Below are 10,725 nucleotides of genomic sequence, written 5' to 3' on the forward strand. Positions count from 1 at the left end.
ATTACCTCCTTATTTTTTTTTTGCAGCTCTTGTGTATCACGTGCCTCACTTTCTTGAGAAGTTTGGCAGCATTTCAAACCTGAATTGTGAGCCTGTTGAAAAGAAGAACCATGAACAGTCTCGAATGTTCCATCGTGGGACACAGAAGGGTGGCCGGCAGACTAAATACACCATACAGGTCATGGAGAGGGAGAACAGAAAGTTGTTTGCAAGGGTAAACAACCTGGAGTGAACCAGGAGGAGCTACGCAAGAAAATGTAATGGAGACACTGGCAGCATAGCCACATATCACAACAATCAAGAAGAAGGATAACTCTAGGTAATGCCTTACTTTATAAAGACATCTTATTGAACACCCACTATTAAGTAACTTTTTACGAGTCCTGCAGGCAGTATTTTGGATCACCACTAGGGCCAGTGATGATTAAAAAATGTACAGCAATACACATCAGACTAAATTGGATGTATCAACTGGTTTGCTTTCCCAAACAGTGTTTATTGTTGACATCATATTGCCAAAAATAATTAAATGTGATCAATCAGTTTGAGGTTCACCAGATTCCTTGCTTCATTTTGTAGGTTCAAGAGTTATCGTGGTAGCTAGATGTATGCTACCTCTGTTCAGAAAAGTGATGGTGCTATCCTTTCCACCTGAGATGAAACTAGCAAGACGAAGTGCAGAAAAACAGCTCTTTTAGGAACAGCTCTTTTTAGAGCTAACAACACAGCTCTTTTAGGGCTAAACCAAAACGGCTCCTTTAGGAGCCACCACATCTAAAAAAGTCATGATCAACGAGATTCAATAAAAAGTGTACTTCTATAGCTTATTAGAAAACAGCCCCGAGAAACTACGCGCGCTGACTGGTTTAAAATCGTGTTTCTATTAAACAATTAGATTATGAGCTCGAGATTTCTATCGAGTGATAGTTGACGGGGGTTGCGCTCTCGTCAACTATCACGCATAGAAATCGAGAGCGAATAATCTAAATGTTTTAGTATAAATCTAATAATCGTTCAAAACTTTCACCGATCTCAGTAAATTCTCTTCATAGACACTTCGAAAACACAAAGAAGCGACCCCAAGCGTACGATGCCACGCTACTCACTATCTATCACAGAATAGAACGTGAGTAGCGTAGCCAATCACAAGACAGCATTCGAGATAGAATGCCAGTAGATTTATACCAAAAGTCGATAGAAACACAGAACTAGCACGAGCTGTTGACGCAATGATGACGCGTGCAAAGACAATTTACATTTAAAACAGTGAGTCAGTCCTAATCACCTTGACTTTCACGATGGTTTGGTCCGCAGGGTCTCCCTCTGGCAGGTTTAGCTTCACCCACTGTGTATACAGCTCTTGTGTATCACGTGCCTTATTTTCTTGAGAAGTGTGGCAGCATTTCAAATCTGAATTGTCAGCCTGTTGAAAAGAAGAACCATAAGCAGTCTCCAATGTTCAATTGTGGGACACAGAAGGGTGGCCGGCTTGGTCCGCTGGGTCTCCTTCTGGCAGGTTTAGTTTCGCCCACTCTCTATACTGGCGCCTCCTTTTGGCGAACCATATCTGAGCAAAAAGTAAAAGGAGCTATAAAACCTCTTGAGACAGAGCATCTCTGATGTAACCATTTAAAGCAACAGACAAGATATTAACATGCAGCGAGTAAAGGAAACACAAGACGTGGAGCGCCCGCCGTTTTCTCCGGGAACGACGGAAAAACGACAAAATCAACCCAAAACGTTGTTATAAAATCTTCGCAGAGATTCTCTGAGACAAAGACATTTGAATCAGGCTTTTTACATATGAGTGAATGGTTTGCAATTGTCCGAGCCTGGATTTTTTTTCAGGCCGGCCGGCTCCAATTTTACGGCTGTTTAAGTTGTGTATATAACCATGATGAACATTGATGTCTTCAAACCTTCATCGCTTTTCATCTACGCCTAAACGTCTTCCGAAGCGTCTTGGAGCTTCGATATCTAACAGTTGATTCTTTGCAAACTTCCCTTCTAGGAAGTCCAGCTCCTCTTCGGAATAAATCAATCGCAATCCACTCTCCCTATAAACTTTTTAAAAAAGATAATACACATTAATCTCAGTGTAAGTTGCTGCTATCTTCAGTTTATAATTTTGTTCCTATTAAGTAGGAATGAGTACTTACACATGCCCCACGAATGACGTCTGTGTGCATGGGCCATACTTTAAAATTCTAATGAAAAACGGTTCACAGTTTTTTCGAAGGCTGAAAATCATGTAGTCTCAGACTATTATACCGGCCCATAGCATAACACACACAATAAAGGAATGTTGTGACTTGATGCTAACTCTCACTTAACTGTTGGTGTCATTGTTTGGGATTACTGAAATCAGTGTAAAGATTACTGAAAGGAATTCATGATTAACTGAACAAATTCTCGTTAAGTGATATGTTAAGTTAACTCAAAATACAGCGTATGTAAGCCTCTGTAATAGTTTTCATTCAGATATATTCTTAAGTGGTTTTCTGAGTTAATTTTGTTTGCAAAGCACTTGAGTGCACCGGCATTTTTAATTCAGGTGGTGGTAAACGGTCTCTGTCTAAGGCGTGCCCACCTAAGATTGACCAATCCTAACTATCGCCAAGAATTTGAACAACTGTGACGTTAAAGGTCGGCTTTTCATTCAATTACCAGTGGCCCTGTTTCTGTTATTGTAAATTGCTCTTTGTTAGCTTGTGGTGTTTGAGTCTTCTCTCCCGGCCAAGTTCAAATAAATTTAAAATATTGACGGAATGTTTATACACCACCCAAAATACTGATATAAACTTCCTTTCCCACGGTAAATTTACAGAGCTACCATCGGGGTATTTTTATCGGAAGTGAGAAAGAAAAGAAATTATTTTTTCTTTGTCCCGTGCTCGTGACAAGATGAAAAGAAAGAATAGAACAGGCTTCGTGTATGAAAACTTGCGCTTTGCATTGGAAAAATCGCCCGACTAAGCTGTTGGATTGAAAAAGGATATGTGTGGTTGTTCTCATTGAGTCTTAAAAGAAAAGCATCGGTTGGTAACGCGGCTCTTAAAAAAGAGGTGTTAGATTTAAAACTATTACGCTTTCACTCTCGTAACGTAAAAGAAAAGAGAAGAAAAATGTTGTCTGGTGGCGCGCGCGGCATTTAACAAAGAGGTGATAGTTTTAAGATTGCTCCGCCTTCCTTTTTTTCGTCAATAGAACATAGACCGGATGGAGTTCAGCAAGTCCATCGGCAACAAACAAAACGGCTCTTTTTTAAGGGCCATTAAATAAAACAAAAGTCATTGACCAACTGCATATATCACAATTTGCTATTTCCCCTTCAATAGATGTTTGAGTCTTCTCTCCTGCCCAAGTTCAAATAAATTCAAAATGTTGAGGAGTGTTTATACACCACCCAAAATACTGATAAAAGCTTGCTTTCCCACGGTAAATTTGCAGAGCTTACCATCGGGGTATTTTTATCGGAAGTGATAAAGAACTTTACGTGCAATTAGCGCTGCTTTTGTCGCATGGTAATTTACGGCGTTCTTTCCATTTTGGCTTTAAAGCAAACTGTCTTCAATAATCTGTTTATCATTATTTTCTGAGCTTTGTCGAAGTTAGATCTCATTGAGCGATAATGTCGAAGTACTACAAAGTGTCAAAAGTTTTGGCTGTAAGGTCCATTGACGGCCGAAAAGAATACCGAGTGAGATGGAGAGGTTTCGGAAGTGCGGCTGATAGTTGGGTAAAGGAAGAAGATTGTAACAGCGCTATAAAAAAACTATGGCCAATCTTCACTTAACGGTAAGCTAATCGTAGTGATTACCAATTGAATTTGTTTGTACAGATGTAGGTGTTTGTTGTTTTGAGACTCACACTGTCCCTTCGTCTATTTCAGGAGGAGAAAAAGCCATCGATTACCTGGTCTGCGAGATAGGACAGAAGCTGTCTGTTCGAACCACTCCAGAGAAGGGATACGTTCGGCGGACCTCTGTCAAAGTTCCGATTGATCGAGAAGTGTTTGAAAACATATTTGGTGGCGTTAGACGTGGAAGGAGTAGATTTGGTGTGATGGCCGAGGACCTCGACATTCTTCTCCCGCATGAATGGTCGGATGGATGGTCGAATCAACACTAAATGTGTTGTATGCCGAGAGCAACCCATATCGATCCGCTTTGCCAATCAGAGAAAGCTGCAGTACGATCATTCAGAGTGCCCCCGTTGCCAGTGGTCTGGAAATGGTTAAAAACCGGCGCTGTGTCAAGCAAGAAGGACTTGGCCTGTTGATCTTAGCTATCTATTCGTTACCTTTAGCCGAGAAAGAAGTCGACAACAGCAGGCGAAGGAAGGTAAAGATTATTAGATTTATCGCCTCGTTCCTAATTCTATTTGAGTTGTTCTTAATTGTCACAATATCCGTCCGAACTATGGTTTTTATGGGCTCTAATTCTTGTTAATTTTTCATTTACAGAAAGAATCGACTTGTCCTGGATCAGTTACAGTTCCGACGAGGGGTAGACGGTGAAGAAGACTCAGCGTTCCGGCGTCAACAAAACACAAAACGGCTCCTGTAGGAGCCACCAAATAAAATAAAAGTCAATGACCAGCATATCTTCTTCCCCTTGATCCCCTCTTTACTGTGGCACACCATCAAGAAATAGTCTTTGGTTCGGGCCCAACTTTTCGCATTAAGCGTTACACGATAGTCCTTTAGTTATTGGTAGCTAGGGATTTTGCCGAAGTTAACCGGTAAAGCTCGTGCGTTTTCACTGTGACGCAATAAAAAAATAAACCAAAATCATTTATTTGATTTGTGTTTAGAAATCTTACTGACGACCCGACTGGAAGAAATATTGGTTGCTAAATTTTGTTGAGGGCACTCTCTATAATTACGCACGCGCTGATGCTTTCAGACTAACAGTGGTAACCACAATGATGGAAATCCACTAGTCGGTCTAAATAAATAGATTTTAGACTGTAAACTGCTAATTTCAGCGTAAAGGCACGAGATATGTCGAATTCACTAAATGCCTTTAAAACACAGTTTTAGCTCCCTGATGCTGAAAATACACGAAACTGCACATCTGAGCGAAAACCGACCTAAAATGACGATCTCCAGTTTAAACCTCAAAACGTTCTCGGAAACGATGTCTTCGTTGCTACAAGCGGTTTAGACTGGAAACTTCTAAGTTGAGCGTAATGGCACGAAAAATATCGATTTTTCCTTTATCCCTCCCAAGACACAGTGGTACCTTCCTAAAGCTCTAAATACTGGAAACTTTACATTTGAGAAAAAACCGATTTAAAATGACGATTTGCGATTGAAATCTCCAAATCTTGTCGGAAACGCAGTTTCAGCTACTAAAAGCTGTTTAGACTAGAAACTGCTTATTTGAGCTTAATGTTACGAGAAATGTCGATTTTCACTCCATGCCTTCGAGTTGCCTTAAAAACTCAGTGTTACCTACCTAAAGCTCAAAATACTCAAACATCTCATTTGAACGAAAACCAAGGTAAAATGGAGATCCGCTCATATATGAAGGTTCAAGATTGTAAATAAATGTGTTTATGATTATAAGGTACTGTTTGATCTCTCGACAAAACATCAATGATCGGTATTCTGAGATACTTACACGATTCTGTTAAATCATGGTTACTCATCGGAATATTTTTTTGAAATTTTGGTTTGATAGTATTTGTCCGAGTACTGGAATTTAGTTGAATGAGCTGTTTTTCCTAATAGTAGTCCCTTTCCTGAGCTTTCTTTTTACTTCCTCGTCCAATGATCTTTTCCCAAGTACCAATAAAAGGGGGCGGCTTTCCTATTTAAGGAGCTGAACCACCCCTTGATTTTGGTAATCCCAATCTTGGTGCTCCTTTTTTTGTAATAACTTTCAATAATGGTTTACCAATCATATCAACACCAAGTGGAATACCAATTGAAGCAAGCAAACCACCTAGAAATCCACCACTTTGTGTTTTGGTTGGTCTTATGAAGATATCGTCTCTTGAGATCAAACCCTTCCTCAGCTCACTTTTTTGTTTTTCCGTCAAGAGGTCATCATTTATTTTTAATGCACCAACTTGGTGTCAAAGAAATCACAAAACTACCACCTGTTTGACCTCCTCCCGTTATCGTTTTTACAAGTTGAGAAGCTCCTTCTGAAGCCAAACCAGATATTCCAAGTGTTTTTGCTATTGTGGGTGTAAAAGTACGTCCTAGACTTAATATGCTTGACAACAGATTACCTTTAACTTGCTTTCTTATATTGGTCTTGGCCAGTTTAATATCCTTTCCTTTATTGAGTTGTCGGTTCTTTCGTAATCTTTTGGCAACATTTTGTGGAACATGTAATACATCATTTCGGGACAGAGCATTTTTTGAGAGCCTGAGAGTTTTTCGTTTATGAATTGCACTGGGAAGATTCGAGTGTGACTAAAAGTGGGACGGGGACTTCGGGACTCGGACGTGGGGACGTGGGACGTGGGACTTGAGGACTCGGGGACGCGGGGACGCGGGGTTGCGGGGACGTTGGGACGGGGGGACGTGGGGACGTGGGACGCGAGCACGCGCGGGGACTCGAGGACGTGGGACGTAAGGACTGGAGGATATGATAAGCAAACATCACCTGATTTTTGCGCTGAAGTTGTAAAATACAATTTTCGGCGGTCAACTGAAAAGTAATAGGGACCTTAACACCGATGATGAATGAGACGACGATGATGAGTAAAACTTCTGTAAGACTGGCTCGAGGACGTCATTCACGGCGTGAAAACCAAGTGCAAGTACATGTAAATAGAGCTGAGTCCTTGCAAACATCGACCCAAAACTATCGAAAAATTTTGTTATGTCTTCCTTTCACGAGCTCCACGACCAGTTTCGCTTGAGCTACGAAAACGGTACTATCGATGACAACGAACTTTTAGTCCTACATGAGGAATTTATGTCGAAAAATCTCGATTTCTCATAGGACGAACATAACAGGTTTTTATTCGGAGAGATTAACTAACCCGAATTTTCGGGCCGATATAATCTAAAACGACTTTCACGGTATAAAATTCCCTCCTAAAAACATAAGCGAAAGCCCACATGTAGATAGGAACCAGAAGAAAATGAAAGAAAGTGTCATTTTTCAATTTGTGAATTCATTTAATTTTCTACTTTCGCTGACAAGCAAATTTCACTACGGACAAATCGACAAACCCAAAATAATGTTATTACCAACGATTTCTACATCAAACTCGCCGTAAAATCTAGTTAACACAAAGCTAATAGGTTCAATAAATAACCAAATTTCATTTCAATAGTTTGATATAAATTTCTGACTGAAACACTGCGTAAATAGATTAATACATACTCATGTTCGCTCAGGACGGCAAACCTGACGTTTTGACGTCCTGAACTTCACATGGACGACGAATCGAGCATGCATAGTACCACAGTAAGGGGAAATTTTACTTCCGGTCGTTGTCCCCTGGGCTCGTCGTCGTTGGTGCTGGTCCCTAATATATGCTAGGGATCATCAGCTTTTGGTCTGCTGAAAAACTCTCACCTGCTGATTACCTTTCACTTGACGGCCGAAAATTGTATTTTACAAATTCCGCGCAAAAATCAGGTGTTGTTTCAACCTCGTTCCCAGGGTCCTCTCTCTTCCTCCCTCGAGAAAGTACCCTGGTTGCGGCTGGTCACGTGCCTGCTAGATTTTTGCAGATTCCAGAAAAATGATTAAAGGGAGGGGCAGGACAGTTAAAGTTTGTCTCCAATGAACTAACACTGAGCCCAGTAGGGAGTGGAAATTGTAACATCGCTTCGCGCGGGAAAAGCCTTATTTTGCTAGAAAATGTCGTCTGTTATTGTTTTTTCGAGATGTCGTCTATTAATTTCAAACAAACTCCAAAAAAGATATGTAAATCGTCTGTGCCAGTGGATATCAGTTCATGTCGGCTGTGTAGAGCGGTTGGGGACAGATTATGGTCGAAAAACCTTTTCGTAAAGAGAAATCGTGCACTTCTTGCCGCCGGTTAAGATATATGTGGCCATACTTTAAAACAAGATGACAACTTAATACCTCACTTGATATGCAGGGCATGGGAAAGACGGATAAAAAATTTTGTCGCCTTCAAGACACTTATTAAAGAAAGTCAGAAGTCGTTTGAGAGGGTCAAGCGTTGTACTGAAATATCTCCATCGGTGCCTCGCACCTTCACGAAGAGCGCGAAAGAGTCTGAGAAAAGAAGTCATCGTGGACTTCTTTACGACGAACATAGCTCAGCTCAACAGCAAAACGCAATGGAAAAGGAAGTAACCCTTCAAGATGCTGGGAAGGAACTTTTGGATATTTTAACAATCGGCAATCTTCAATGTGATGAAGTCCAGTTTCAGGTAAATCACGTATTTCTTTCGAATTTTTGTTTTTTACTTATCGCTGTTGGACAAATTCTATTTACGGTCTGAAAACTGTTAGACGTAAACAGCACGCAATGTAAGACCATATAAGAACTCCATCGCATAGCATTCGTTTAGGATGTTAAAGATATTTAGCATAGGGTTAATAGGAAGCTGACTACAGTCCTCTGCCGTTTGCTTTAGACAGCTGAGTAGGTGAGATGGATTTCAATGCATAAATACAAATTGTTAATTAAAAACAATCCTTTTCGACCAATTTGTAAATCTGTGTTTTTATGTCGATAGCCACCATGTACGAATAGCAGTACTAAATATATGGTAGATATGTATTAATAATTAGCTTCAGTCCTGTGTTTATCTAAATGTGTACCGAAAACTCAATGACATTTTTTGCCATTTCAAAATAATGGATAAAAGGTCTGAAAGTAAAAAAGGCTAGTTATACATAATGATAAAACAAACTGATTTCTTTGGTTTGTCTTGAACATTCTTTATTCATACTGCTGTTGTTTTCTTTTCGCATATTCTCTCACGGCTGCTACAGAAGGAAAACATACCTTTCAGTTATATACAGGAAAAGTTGGAAATGCTGGCCAAAGATCCACCTGGCCTTAAAAGTCATGACAGATATTGTTTGCAGAACTGTCAATGAAGCGATAAGCAATATGTGTAGACGATCAGAAAACTCTGTCCTCAGGAAGAAGGAATATGGAGGCTTATCAGATCTTTCCTGGAAAGAAATCTATATTAAAATAGAAAGCAAATGTCCAGCCACAATGCAGTTCCTTAGAACCCTTGTTAATGGAAAGGATGCTGATGAAAAAAAAAATGCCACCAGTTTGTCTGATGTACTCTATTTCAATGTTCCTCAGAGTGCCAGAATTGTCAAGGTTGCCAAGATTAAATACAATTATCCTTAGTGATGGTGGAACAAGCAAAATTGTAAGTCCCAATTGTTTATGTTTTCTCTTATGAACTGACCAAACTTTGTCTTTTGCTATCAACTTTGTCAGAAAGGACTGTTATTATATGGCAAGCTCTGCGAGCGGGCAAGATGAATCAAATCCTGCGCTGTGATTGGCTACCCGAGTGGGCAAGATGGGGCTATCTTGCCCGCTCGGGACTACCCGCCGTGTCCTGCAAGAAAAATTTCCCCGAAAGCCATATAATAAATCCTTTATTGACCAAGCTTGTTCGGTCAAGATGGCTGGATATTGGCCTTGTTCTTTTTTTGTGAGTTTATGGACCTCGACTCCATCTCGGTCCATAAACTCGCAAAAAAAAAAAAGAACTTGGCCAATATCCAGCCATCTTGACCTCAAACTTGGTCAATAACCCATATTTATACCTTAATATCATACTTGTGTTACTTAGGTACAGTAAAATAGAGCCTTGTTCCCCAATTTTTACAACATTTCCTTCTTGCTCTCTCCAGAGTTCTGTGAAATTTTACTCAGGCTGAAAGTTTCCTTGTTAGACACTTGGTTGGTGGAGACAACAAAAAAATGGGGTTGGGTGAGAAGGGAAAAGGTTCTCTGTAATCATTTTCAAGACAATTACCATTTTTTTATTAACTGACTTTTTGTTTGCCTCCACTAACAAGGGCCTGGAATAGGCTAATGTTTCCCTGGTCAGTCCTCTTCTTTTTGTGAGCATGGGGGTGTCCCCACACACCCCTCTTTCTTACAACAATCAGTCAGATTAGTTGTTATTTCTTTCTGCTTTTCCATACACAACAAAAAACAAATATCTTACAATTTTCAGGCTGTGAAGGAATTTCAAAGGTATGGTGTTTGCCTAGATCCAACCAAGAAATCTACTGTCCTGGATGGTATTGGAAATCACTTCCTGGACCATGCCATTGAATTGGCTAAAAAGGGAAAGAAATTCACCATTGTTTTAGACAACATTGACTGGGAGATAAGGGCTCATGACATGCGTGAAGAGCACCAAAATGTGTCTGAACATGCAGTGGCAAGTTCTTTAGTTTTTGACCGAGTTCCCTCAGACCATCTTCCTGATAATGGTCCACAAAAGGACATCAAGACAACTGATCTTGAGTTTTTTCTACTATCTGATGATGAATTAAGTCAAATTGCAGACCGTTACCGTATTTATGCAGGTCGCATAATTTCAAAAGCTTTTCCTAAACTCAGTTTTTTGGCTGATTTGATACCAAAACATATCCCTCATCAGTACAGTGACGAGATGAAAGGAAAATCAGAAGTAATCACATTGCCAGTTTTGATGAAAGACAAAAAGAAATATGCTGATTGTGTCGATGTCATGGACATGTTTGAGGATTGGGTGCATGAAATCCATAC

General features: G+C 40.1%; 1 protein-coding gene and 1 pseudogene across 3 annotated transcripts in view; one reads left to right on the top strand and one right to left on the bottom strand.

Moving 5' to 3' along the window:
• The window catches only part of LOC149100892 (uncharacterized), a 52,558-nt gene that overhangs the window by 35,204 nt on the left and 6,629 nt on the right, over window positions 1-10,725 (bottom strand). For both annotated transcript variants that reach the window (XM_089276263.1, XM_089276262.1), the window contains exons 2-4: window positions 1,920-2,064; window positions 1,286-1,423; window positions 6-92 (exon numbers count right to left, since the gene is read on the bottom strand). In XM_089276263.1, coding sequence (XP_089132389.1) covers window positions 6-92; window positions 1,286-1,423; window positions 1,920-1,925 — 231 coding nt within the window. In that variant the 5' untranslated portion in view covers window positions 1,926-2,064. The remainder of the gene's footprint in view (window positions 1-5; window positions 93-1,285; window positions 1,424-1,919; window positions 2,065-10,725) is intronic.
• Window positions 7,818-10,725, top strand: part of LOC110058013 (uncharacterized) — a 6,754-nt pseudogene continuing 3,846 nt past the window's right edge. Inside the window, exons 1-3 of the transcript XR_016203119.1 lie at window positions 7,818-8,377; window positions 8,946-9,343; window positions 10,166-10,725. The exon at window positions 10,166-10,725 is cut by the window's right edge and continues 289 nt beyond it. The product of XR_016203119.1 is annotated as an uncharacterized LOC110058013 (transcript). The remainder of the gene's footprint in view (window positions 8,378-8,945; window positions 9,344-10,165) is intronic.

This window comes from Orbicella faveolata, unplaced genomic scaffold (genome assembly GCF_042242905.1).
Source record: "Orbicella faveolata isolate gen_17 unplaced genomic scaffold, um_ofav_v1 contig_4, whole genome shotgun sequence".
NCBI lineage: Eukaryota > Metazoa > Cnidaria > Anthozoa > Scleractinia > Merulinidae > Orbicella > Orbicella faveolata.